This window comes from Anser cygnoides, chromosome 4 (genome assembly GCF_040182565.1).
Source record: "Anser cygnoides isolate HZ-2024a breed goose chromosome 4, Taihu_goose_T2T_genome, whole genome shotgun sequence".
Classification (NCBI taxonomy): Eukaryota; Metazoa; Chordata; class Aves; order Anseriformes; family Anatidae; genus Anser; species Anser cygnoides.
The window spans coordinates 16,582,616-16,595,732 of record NC_089876.1 but is presented as its reverse complement, the minus strand read 5'-3'; the positions used below and the strand labels follow the sequence as shown (position 1 = coordinate 16,595,732).

At 37.1% G+C, this 13,117-nt stretch overlaps 1 protein-coding gene across 3 annotated transcripts in view; it reads left to right on the top strand.

The window, feature by feature from the left end:
- The window catches only part of FAM184B (family with sequence similarity 184 member B), a 39,421-nt gene that overhangs the window by 19,172 nt on the left and 7,132 nt on the right, over positions 1 to 13,117 (top strand). For 2 of the 3 annotated variants that reach the window (XM_048046111.2, XM_013180435.3), the window contains exons 4-8: positions 2,573 to 2,683; positions 8,258 to 8,470; positions 9,714 to 9,867; positions 11,023 to 11,150; positions 12,050 to 12,234. In XM_048046111.2, coding sequence (XP_047902068.2) covers positions 2,573 to 2,683; positions 8,258 to 8,470; positions 9,714 to 9,867; positions 11,023 to 11,150; positions 12,050 to 12,234 — 791 coding nt within the window. The remainder of the gene's footprint in view (positions 1 to 2,572; positions 2,684 to 8,257; positions 8,471 to 9,713; positions 9,868 to 11,022; positions 11,151 to 12,049; positions 12,235 to 13,117) is intronic. The other variant, XM_013180444.3, reaches the window with a different exon arrangement.

The window sequence follows — 13,117 nt, the reverse complement described above, 5'->3', positions numbered from 1 at the left end:
CAAAAACTGGAAGAGAACAATATTCAAGTCAGACTTTCTTTGTTAAGTCAAATTGAAATACAGATGTTTTAAATTATTTTTTAGTAGAGAGCAGTTCTTTTCTTCTGAAAAGCTAAGCAGAAATAATACCAAGAACGGACTCACTACAGTCAGTAATGTATGTATCCCGAGAGTTCCCTCTGTATGCAATGTCTCCCCTTAATCAATTGTACAGACCCAAATTTTTTCTATATATTTGTATATATATTTTATTTTTCTATATATTTTTTCCTGTTTTACTACCACTGTGGAAAATTAGACCTGTTATTGGAGACATAACAAAAACAAATTTTCCTTTGTACTTTCTGAAATAACTAAAGTTATCCTTGAGGAAGCCTCCATACTTTCAAGTGAGTCACACACACAAAACCAAACCAAAATTACAAAAAAAAAAAAAAAAAGATAAACAGCTGAAGATGAGGCGTGCAACCCTCAATCGTTAAAGTTTCACACTGTTTACTAAAATAAAGCCAGTATTTTTCAGTGGAGTATGTCCACTGAAATAGCATATTCCCTACAAAATAGATAGCTGAGACCACAGACTTCTACCTCGGTTTTGTCAAATTCTATAGCTACTGTATTGCAAAGACTATGGAAGCTGTAGCTAAAAGGGGGTATGAGTAAAAGACACTGAGAACTTTCATTGTAAAGGCAACTATCAGTTCCAAAAGGAAAAGATTTGTCTGAAGGAATAGCTGTTAAATGGGTTGGAAGATCTTGTAATGAGGCATATAAAGAAAATCAAGTTAGTCTAAAACTTCATGCAAGCTGAAAAAAATGCAGAAGGTAGATGTATTCTATTTATAGATGCTCTAATTCATCTGTCTTTAATCTTATTGGTCACAGTGACATCATTTGAATTATCCTCACTGGAGGCACTTTGAATTATCATAAAATGCAAGGATTTTCTTGCTATGGTCTTAGTGAAAAAAAAAAAAAAAAAGGAAAGAAGAAAGTCGAGCTGACGTATTTCTGTGAAAAGCTCCAGAGGCAGGAAGGTGAATTTATCCTTGATGTGACAAACTGCCTTCTTAGCAACACGTTGAGTGCTTTGTGTGTGACAGCTGGAGTGATTAATGTAAGTTCCCTCCTGAAGAAAAATGTATTGTAGGTGTATTCCAATTTCTGACTTCACTTTCCACGGATCTCTGCTGTGAAATACTTAAATCCATTGATTTAATCAACATTTTGCATTGTTTATGCAAAGAAGCTAATTCTACGAAGTGTTAATAAATGGATCTGGAATGCAGGTGTTATCAATTACTTCACCACTGGTTACAAACAAATACATAAGTGTGTATGTATGTTCTTATTTAACTTTATTCAGAAAGAATGATTGTCTTCTCATGGACAAGAGAGCAACTTCAGGCAAGTTGCCAGAGCAATACCTTCTCTCAATGTGTTTTAAGTGGCCAAGCCACTGTTTTGTTGTTGGTAGGTACTAGCAGCAATTGGTGTAAGACATTCTTAAAAGAATTTCACTTCCCTGAGAAGTGCTCTCTGGTAAATTCTGCTCTCTTGCCCAGTGGCATGGAATCGTTTGGCTGCAGCACATTTGCAATCTGTAATATTCCTGTGCAGTAGGAACCTAAATGTGAGCTGGAGTCCATTCAGAGGTAGGAAAACACGTGTTTAGTCTTAAGCATGTGCTTTAATGCTCACTGATGCTCACACTTCAGTGCATGCCAACTAGTTTGCCACATTTGCACATAAACTAAGGAGAAATTTAGTTTCTGTCTCCTACTATATTTGTGTGTTTGTCAGGCATCTAATAGACAAAAAAAAAGATTACAGCAGTTTGTAGGGCTGGACAGTCAGACTACGGGTCAAATGATCCTTGTTGTTGCTAAGATGGTGCTTCTGTTGTTTTTCCTGGTTTTAACACTGCTATACCTTTCCAAGTTCAACATCTACTTGAGAATAATTAAAACTCTTGCAGATGAGTTGTGAAGTCGTAAAAAATGTGCAGCTCCTATCACTTAATGTTGACAGTACCTCTAGATTTTGGGGACTATGAACTGTGTTAAGTGCTCCTCAGAAGAATTCATGTCTGCCTTCTGAAACTGCTGGAGTTCATGTATTTATGCAGTCCTGCTTCTCATAAAGGAATCTGTGGGAGTAAATTATTTTATCTGATCATGAAGGTATTCGTATATGATCAATATGTGGAGGTGCGTCGTTTCAATGGACACAGTTGCCTTATCAAGTGCAAGCCTTATGAAAAGGACTCCGCCTTTTACATACAGTATTGTTTTATGTGAATGAGTTTGTACACGGTATACTTAGAATGATGCTAGGCTAAAATTCTTCATATGAGTCAGATCATTTCACATTTTAGTGAAAAAGCATAATAGGAGGCATTTATTATTTATAGGTAGTAAATATTGCTTGTAACTATCTCTTCTTAGAGAGTCACAGAGAAGTATTAAGGAAATCTTAAGTAATTTATTTTCATGCTGCCTATTTTGTCCCAGCTATTGCATGCTCTCTTCTTTTCTTTCCTTCCCCCCCCCCTTTTTTTTTTTAACTTTAGGAGCTCCAGACACAGCTAGATGAATTTAAAAAAACCTCTGAGCATGAAATAAAGCAACTAGAGAAAGAGAAAGAAGCCCTAACTGTGAAACTTCAAAACTCTTCACTTGAGGTAAGCTGGGCATATATGTAACTCAGTAATAAGAAGGCACTTCATTTTTTCCTTTCATCTGAAAATGAAACCCCCAAATTAAACCCCATACGGGGCTATATGGGCTTAGAATATTCCTCACTTTCTGATATATTTTTTTTTTTTGTATAGACATGTAAAAGGGCTTTCTTGTTTGCTTCCTTGAGCAAGAGAATTGAATGGAAAACAGGTTGAATAGATAGATCACTGTTTCTGTTCTGTCTGCTTGATAAAGTAACTGATGCAGTTTGGAATGCACAGTATTTTATATATGAGTCATTAGCTATGTCTGCATGTCCTCAAGATCAAAAATGAAATAGGGAAACTATTGTGACCCCAAAGCAGCTTTGAGGATGACACGGCTTATATAGCGTTCCTTGCTCCAGTTACATCTAAGTCACAATGCAAATCTGCTAACATGGATTAATCTGGAAATAAATACCTGAGATGGTTTAGTATTAGATTATCCATTAACAGCTGTATGTATAGGTAGTTGAAGGCCGAGTGATGCACGTTTTCCAGATTACTACATCTTGCAAAATTTTAATAAAGTGTCATGATTTGAAAATCCATGCCTTCAGGTTAGATAAATAAATTTCTGTCAAAACAAAGCAGAACTGCTGCAAGGCAATTACTTAACGAGGTAGAGTGCACCTTTAAAATTCCTCACAACTGTGAATATATGTTTTCTGCCTCAGGTGTTCCCCTGGAGCGTTGTTCAGTTTTCTTAGGCAAATATTACCTGCTTTAAAATCTTATGCTCAGGATATTTCTTTTTCTTCAGTGTTCTCATGTGAAGGTTTTGCTTGTGAACGTTTTGATGCTTTTATCTTGTAGATAAGCTGTAAAGTAAATGCTTTAAGAGAACTGAATTCATTACCCTAGTGAAAAGTTCTGTTGATGCTCAGTGCTGCATTTATTTTTCTATCCCAAATATATCATTACATTTGTTGGCTTTTTCAGCAATAAAATGATTTGTGATTGTCCATTCTGGAAGATTATAAGTGGATGCATATGTTTCATCATAAGGACTTGTCATCTTTTTTTTTTTTCCCTGACAATCAAGGTTTTGAGGAGCCAAATTTTTACAAAATGAAATCAGAATATTCCCCAAATACAAAATTTCTTCAGTCTAATTCAAGAAAAAGTAATGGACAGCAACAGGAATTAGGTAGCTGACACTGTTGTACTAGTGAATTAGAGATAGCCACAGTTCTTCTGACTGTCTATAATTTCCATCACTTTGTATCTTCAGTGCTTCTAACCAGTTTCACTTCTTGCAAGCTCAGTAGGTGCTTGCATGGGAACAGCTCTGCAAAAGATGAAACCCTAGATCTTTCTCAGCTGGCATTTGTGGACTCTGAGTGGTCATAATAAGCTCTCTTTTAGTGTTCAAAGACAGAGAAAGGACAGGTAGGCTCACTGGGGGCCTAAGTAAGATGTCATATCTCCTCCTGTTTTCACTTTCCCTTGCTATTAGTACTGCTTGGTGTGGTATATTTCAGCAATCGGGGCATGAGTTGTGGTCATTTGCTATATAACACCTGCTTTTTTGTCCATTCAAGCTGTAGTAGCTGTGCTAGTTCTGAATGCAGTATGGTCTTTTCCCTTTTATTTCTCTTGTAAAACAGATTTATACTTTCTGGTATCAAACAGTTGCATTCTGACATTCTGTCCATTTCTCAGTGTTAGAAATACAGAATTTAAGTGTAGTTCTTAATGTTCTTAAAATTTCTAGCTAAATCCTGGTTTTAGGTTTTATTACACATTTGTGTATAACACTGTTTTCTACAGTTTTCTTCACTGAGAGCGTTTCAGGTCAATCCAACTTGTGTTGGCCTATCCAGAGTGTCTTCCTTGCACCTAATGCAACATGTGGGTTCTTAGAAATCAGTCATCTGTATTCTTTTTCTAATTCCCCTTAATGTACATATTTCCATAAAAATATCTTAGGCTATTCAAAGCTGAAAACTGCTGGCATTGCTGTGTAGTGCCTGAAAGTTATACTCATTCTGAGGTATGATGGGAAGAGAGGGATACTGTCCAACCTGATAATATTGCATATTTATATGCAGCTGGTATATTCCATTGGAAGGTCTCAAAGAAATCAAAAGGCTTACGTTGTGAAGCAGTTATTGTTCGGGTTTTGCAGATGCAAGAATTAAAGCAATGAGCCAGCAAATTACTCTTCTTGAAGTCACACATTCAGGCCAGAAAAATAGGAAAGAAACCTATGTTTAGCATATATCATGTCATATATTATATTCACAATACCATGGTAAGTATCAACAGAACACTAAGAAACATTTCAATATATCTTACAGTGCTTGTAAAAGGGTGAAGATGGAAATGGTTCTTCTGAAGAGAAACTCTGCATTGTTCTTGGTATGCCCTGGGTTATTTTCTGAACCAGTTGCTTGGCAGTTTTGCCAGGGAAGTGCTGTAATTTCAACTTATAATACTTTACTTCTATAAATATTTGACCATTCACAGCCAAGAAAACACCACTTACTGTACAACATTATGTTTCACTGAGGACATGATTCCCAGCTGGGAACTTTGCAATGGCTCAGCCCAGAGCTTCCGCCTCAAAGGTTAGGCAATGTGCTGTTACTAATCCAGTTCTAACCTGGATACGATTTCACATCTAAAAATAGCTTTCTTGGCTGCATAGGGCTTATTTTTGGTTGGGCTGACATAGCTAGAACACTGTGCAGAGTAGACAGAATCATGATAATTTGTTCTCTCTGGGGATGCACTTCAAAATGACAGTATTTCCTTATTATTGAGATATTTCTGAATAAATAAGCTAGATTTGCACCTGTTTGGTGCCATGGAAGGAAAGACAGCTGTGTAGGTTGACTGCTAATTCATGAGAGTCCTTCAGTCTCTTGCTTAGGCACTCCAGGATCTCTTCAGCATGTGTGCCAGAGACTATTCTGGAATTACAAGGTACATAAAATGGAAGGGCAGGAATCCCTTTGTGATATATCTGTGAACGGTGCTAACACAGTAATGCCCAGAACCTTGATCATGGTCTTGGAGGCACCACCAAATAATGATAGCAGCAGTAGAGGTGTGACTATTATGTTTGCACCTGTCCCTCCAGTCAGGAGTTGCCATAAGTTTAGGAAGGCATTTAACTGTGAACTTAACTGAAGTAACTGTGAAATAAGCCTAAAGACTACAATATAATAACATTTCATTTCATTGTTAGTTTTTATGCTGTGTTAGTGTTTTGATGTAATAGCATCATAGTATGAGTAAAACCCTGTAGTGTTCAGGCACCTTATTTTCACTGTCTGAACAAACTCTCAAATGCGGTGACTCTTCTATAATACATCAAAAGGCAGTTTTAAGTCTTTTATATAAATTCATCCCCTAGCAATGCATTGAGAAACTCAGATCTTTCTACTTAAAAGATACAGGAAGTCAAAATATTCTCTCTGATTCCAACTTTAGATCCTGCCTTTGAGATTTTACACTTACATACAACAAATAAAAGAAAGGGAGAGCAGACATTAGCTAGGCTTCAAATATTCATAGTGCTTGGAAGCACAGTGAATTAAAATAATCAAAGCAGAAGTCAGAAGGCAAGCCAACTGTAATGGCATGCACAGCCTTATACTTGCCCGGTATATTCTTCACTTGTTTGTTCAGACAGCTAGTTGTGTTTATTTGGATGACACAAAGGAAAAGGCCAAGAAATGACTGGAAGATTAGCTCGATTAAATTCACAGTTTGGGGCATCTGGTGCTAGATGCTTTTTCAAATTGGCTAATTCAAATCAATTTGGTTGCATAGCTTCAGTGATATGTACCAAGTTGGTTTGAAACCGTTTGAGAGATGGTAAAACTAACCTTTCATTTTCTGGCACTTAAAAAAGAACAAGATAAAAGTCTTGATTCACATAACACGGGGTGTTATTGTTGTTTTCTTACCTACCAAGCTAGCGTTCCCATGAAGTGTGAGAGACCTGGGCTTCATTTTTTTTTTTTGCTTCTGCCAGCTTTCTCACCATTTAAAGAGTTTCCTTGTCACTGGGTTATAAGATACTACTGTCTCCTGTTGCTACTTCTTCACTTATGTATTAACTTGTAATTGGTCAACCCAGGCCTTCATCACTTGGGTAAGTGTCCCAGTTACCTTCAAATGCACATGCACATACTCCCTTGCTCTTGTTTTTTCTGTGCCTCAATGCTTGCTGTCTCTCTCAAACACACACAGCAGAACCATCTCTGCCATCTCTTCTTCCCTTGCGTGCTGTGAATAAAGCCATTTCTCTCCTTGCAAGTGAGGAAATAATTTATTTTTAATTTCTTAAAACAGTGAATTTGGTCTGAAGGAAACACATTTTAAGTTTTTATTCTGACATATACATTCGAAAATGTTTCCTTTGAATTGATTCAGCTGGAAGTTTTATTGATCGCTTGGTTTTACCACCAAGTAGAAGAAAGTCAGCTGCCCAAGTTTGCAGCTCCATTAGAGAGTTTTTTAACGAGGTTCATCTCTGCTTGCAGACTTCTGTCATGTGTAAATTACAGATAGTGTTGTAAATCTCAGAACATGTGAAACATCAGTAATAAGGCTAAGGAACTTTGAAGTTCAAATATAGCACACTACCCCATCTAATAAAGGAAATCCACATTAATTTTAATATTGGTATGGTTCTTTGTGAGCAAACTGATGGAGAGAGTACGGAGGGAAACTGAAGTACAAGATCAGTGATGATAAGTAACGGCCACCACCAATTAGCTGGAGAAAAAAATGATTTGTGGATTTGAACTAAAGGACAAATTTTATTTAAATGGAAGGAACACAATATATTGACTTGTGTATAGGAACAGCAGCTGTGCAGCCATAAACATACTCAAAAATGGAACAGTAACTTCCTCTCTTGTAGCTGTAAAGAAAAGAGGTAAAGAAACCAGACTCAGTAAGAAGTTACGTAGTTCTGATGATAGGTGTGTGTGTTCAAGTCAGGTTTTGAGTTATCTCCACATCACCTGAAGTCTGTGAACATTTGTGTTTCACGTGAATCTTCCTAATACAGAAATAAATCCTCTTCACCTGATATTCTGTGAATATTCTGTGAATACCAGATCCAAATATTTTACTCAAAATGGTAAACAACCAACAGACCAAATGGAGCATCTTTTTTTACAATGTTTTCAGGCTCTTAGTTGCTCTGAAGAGAAAATAAAACAGGCACTGCCAAGTCTACCATTAAACCATGTCCCTAAGCACCACATCTACACATCTTGTGAAGACCTCCAGAGATGGTGACTCAACCACGTTCCTAGGCAGCCTGTTCCAATGCTTCATAACCCTTTCAGTGAAGAAATTTTCCTAATATCCAACCTAAACCTCTCCTGCCACAGAAAAAATCACGTAACTCCATTCTTCACTGAAACAAAGGGCTCATTGCATGAAGCAAGCATCTTGCTATTTTTCATAGAGCAACACAAGTTCATAAAATATACTGAAATTTGCATAGTTCCTCTCCATTGTGAGTGTAGCCATTAATCCTATCCTTATGACTTACTTTTCTGGCAGGTGGCTCAGCTGAAGCAAATATTAGACCAACAAGCAAATAATTTCAAGGAGTCACTGAAGAAGCATAATCTACAGTCCAACAAAGAAAAAGAGAAGCTTTTGCAGGATCTTCAAAGCACCATTAAAGAAAACCAGAATGTTAAACTGCAACTGGAGGCATCACATCAAAAAGTCTTAAAAATGTTGGAGAAAAGCAAAAAACAGGAACTCAAGGTCAGTTTATGAGATACTAGCTAAAAAAAATAAATTGTGTGGGCTAAACTAAAGATAAACTGATTATGAACTTAGTTATTACCTTTCATCTTAATAATGTGTAGCTATTGTTGCACATAATGAATTGTTCTGTTATTACTGAAACCTCAACATCTTCAAGTTTTTTGTTTAATTTTGACATTTGAACTGAGATCACAGTGGAATGAAGTATTTCATAAAATAATGTATCCTACCCTATACAGTTAGACTGAGATGAATACAAGCTCTTCTAGCTCTGCTCTGGTTTCAAAAATACAAGGGAATTCCTAAGCATGCTATTAAAAGGACTTTATTTTATTCTTTTTCATCCATTATTCATTTATACATAAATACTTTAAGAGAATTATAATATGCATGTATAATGATGTGTATTGGCTTAGATACCTTCAAGAAATCAATTCTGTAAGTAGATAACCAAAGCTTTTAAAGGTTCAAGTGGATTTATTTCAGTGACTAAATGTTAATGCAATATATTGAGGTACTCAACAAAGTAGCTGTTCAAGGAAAAAAAAAAAAAGAGCTTAAAAAAACCCTACATGTGATTATGGCATGGAGTTCTAATGTCCTTGCTGATATTGCAAACATTAGGAAAAACCTCCTTTTAAAACATATTTGGAAAAAAAAAAAAAAGATGAAGAATTTAATATCTTTTCTACATATTCAGAATAAAATCCCAGCTTTAACAAACCAAGCTGAAGGCTGGTAGAAATGAAACTGGCAGTAGGGGGTTATTTTCAGAGCCACTACATAGCAAGTGCTCCATCATTTATAATATTTCGGCAGTGTATCAGGAGCACTTCTCATGACAGTGGAAGTTCTGTCCAAGAAAAATTATAGAAAAGATAGGAGTCTTTTTTGATACAGTGTGATAAATATAGTCATACAGGTCAAATCTGGGGGGTTTGTATGTTGGATAATAAAATATCTTTCTAATGTCAAATGTCTGTGTCATTGCTATTATTTCATGATGTAAAGCAAATCTAGTGGAAGATACCTAATAATTTCTCTTGTCCAAGTTAAGTTTTATTTTTTAACTTCAGGTCATTTTTATTCTTGTGTTGGTGAAGTGTCATGTAAAGTGATGATGAAAATAGTAAAAGTTTTGCAATGAAAGACCAGATTCATCCAGGCGTTACGAGTAAAACAACAAAGTGATAAACAGGTTCCAACTATTTTATTTTCTGGGGTTGTGCTTTGCTTACAGGAAGCAGAAGAGCGTTTGAAAAAGGAATTTAATGAGACTTTCAAAATCCAACATCAGTCTCATAGGCTGGAAATGCAAACCTTGGAAGAGAAAGCAAAGAAAGAATTACATGATGAACTCGAGCAGATACAGAAGCAGCAAACTCTATTGCTAGGTATAATGTCTCATGTCATACACAGCTCCTACTGCTTGATGATATGCTGAGAAGCCCTGACTTTCATCCCATTCATCCTCGTTGTCACCTTCTGGGAACTCAGGTCTTTGTGAATCTCCTTTCCCATACCCTAAATTTGAGCAATACACACTTAGCACTGTTTGTTAACCTTGCTCTTAGCTGTCAGCAGCTGGTATGCAACATACAGCTATGCATCTGGTAGTGTATTAAACTGGAATATTGTAGTTAGTACATAGGTTTCCTTTTTTTTCTATATGAGGAATTATTATATATGGTTCAAGTCGGTAGAGTTCAGCAGTGGAGATCTGTAGCTCCATACATATTGTTTGGTCAGTTTAGAAAGTTCCCTAAATAGTTCAGATCTTACCAGAACACTGCAATATGAGAACCCATAATATCTCCAGGCTTGAACTCTGATTATTAAAGCTCATTTATAAGAGGCTTTTATAAATAAAAAAAGAAAGAATAATTCAAAAGTATTTTAAATATAAGCTGCATTCTGTTCTTGCTTTTTATTCAGTATGCAAATTTACTTGAAAGATTTGTTGCTCTCTAAAGTTAGTATGTTCAATAGAGAAATTCTGTTCTGCTTCTTTAAGAAAAATTGTAGGAATGAGAGAGACAAACTTCTTTCTCCTTGTACGTGATCCATTTTGAAACTTGTACCCAATCCACACAACAGTAGCAGTATATGACAGATTCCCTCATTTAAGTGTTGCAGTGTGTGTTAGCACAAACTGAAATCTCAGCATTGTGTTATGGCCTTTTATAAAACATCAGTAGACTTAACAGAGAAGCTCAGGGCTGCTCTATTAAAGTCCAAGGTTAGAAGAAGCAATTATCGTGATTCAGTTTGCAAAACAGCTGACACAGACTTTACCTCTCTGATTATGATGTTGTGTTACCGCTGTTGTAGCTCTGTATCTTCTTACTGTTGCTCAATGGCATTGACTATAATAGGTTTAGCTTTTACCAGAGAGAATGCATGTTCCTTTTTCTTTCTATTCCTGTTTATAATATTTAATGGCAAAGGAGCTGTGAGACAAAGCAAATGTAATGTATTAATATTTTCATCTACATTGTCTGTATCTACCTCCGATCCACCTGGCCTCCGACTGCCCTAATGATTGTCAGTCTGGTTGTTACTAGGATCTCTAAGGATGGAACTTTCCGAGCAGCAGACATCGTGCACTAATCTCAAAAAACAAATAGAAGAGCTCCAAATGGAGCTGAAGAGTGTGAGGACACTGAAGAAGCAACAGGCAAGAATCCAATTCCTACTTCGTTATCTTGTGGTGTTTTCTGAAAGTGGTATCACATTTCTCTCTCTAGACATAATAAAAGTCTCTCACAGGAATGCAATAGGTTTCCGTCCGTTATGTCACACTTAAATATTAGCATTGTTTATCAGCTTAGAAATGGGGAAATAAAATGGGGGAAAAAATGAAGGATTTTTTTAACATTTAAAGATTGTAATCAAAAGCACAAGTAATGAATGAATGTTACAAAAAAATATGGAGACTATAAGGTATGTTTAGGAAATTATGACCACAGATTTTGTCTTGCTCCTAGAACTTCACATAGAATTGAAAAATCAGTTCATGCAAAAGCAATGCATGCAAGTACAGGGAGATCTTTGAGGTCCCACTTGGAGTACTGCATCTAGCTCAGGGACCCCCACCACAAGAAGGATGTGGATCTGTTAGATCGGGTCCAGAGGGCCATGAAGATGATCAGATCTCTTATGAAGAAAGGCTGAGAGAGCTGGGGATGCTCAGCCTGAAGAGGAGAAGGCCCCAGAGAGATCTCATTGCAGCTTTTTAGTAGTTAAAGGGGGGGCTTATAAAAAAGATGGAGAGCAACTTTTTGCTCGGGCAGATAGTGATAGGACAAGGGGGGATGGTTTTAAACTAAAAGAAGGGAGATTTAGATTAGCTATTAGAAGGAAATTCTTCACTCAGCGGGTGGTGAGGCACTGGCACAGGTTGCCCAGAGAAACTGGATGGCAACCTTGTCTGGTGGGTGGCATCCCTGCCTATGGTAGGGGGGGTGGAACTGGATGGTCTGTAAGGTCCCTTCCAACCCAAACCATTCTATGATTCTCTGATCTTAAGGTTAATAATAAGAGACTATGAATAACTAAATTTGGCCTTTTTCTTAGGAAGGAAGTAGCCAGAGCCAGATCAGATCTCTTCACGATGAACTGGAAAAATGTCAGAGTGAAATTTCTGAGCTCAAGAAAGAGAATTTACTTTTGAAGGACACAATGGAACTACTCAGTGCTGAGTTGGAGTCACAGAAGCAAGAAGCTGCACAGCTTCAGGACAGGGAAAAACAGCTCAAAAGGTTTGCCTTAAATTCACAATTCGCTGTACTATCCAGAGAGTCTATTCTTACCGCCAGCATTAGAGGTGTTCTAAATGTGATGTCAGATTCTCTCCGTTCTTAAGGTCTAGTTGGAGATGCTGAGAGTTTTGCAAAAGCAGTAGTATCACATTCCTCTCTCCAGCCTCAATAATAGCATTTGAACTAACTGTTCAGTTACGTGTCACAAATAAACACGTCCTGTGTAGCCCCACAGGCATGACCTGAGAAAAACTGCATAACATCAGCCTTATTTCAAAGCTTTGGAAAAGACAAACCTTAAACTCACCCAAGAGCTATTAAAAATAATAAAAAAAAAAAGTCTCCAAGAATAAATGTCATTTTTTTAAACCCACTCTGTATAGCTGAAACCAAAGGGTTGTTAACTCTGAAGGGAACACTTGAAAGTGCCACACATACTCTGTGGGACTCTGCCAGGGCTATAGCAGCCACCTTGGCACTGCAGGGTGAGGGCAGTGACAGCAGATACTGACAGTGCCTGGGCTGATGGAAGCCTGGAGCTGTAATATGCTATCAGGGCACAGGAATTGGTGAGCTGGCTTGTAGTTTTGGCTGTCTGTAGAAAGTGGATTGCATCTTCTTAGTGTAGCCACAGGCACAGAGCATGTGTTGCATTGCTGTAGTAGCAGTTTTCTCATGTCTGTAGAGAAAAAGTGGTGAACTTAGTTTTTATGTGGGAGACAAGATTGGGGTTCACTGTCCAGTACATCTGTAGGGCTACTGAATCATTTGAAGTTTCTGGATGATGATGCTTAACAAATTCTCTTTGCAGGGAGGTTGAGGGATCTGGCTCATGGGTAACTTTCAATTCTTTTCTGCGATCATGTAGAATGTATAGCCCTAA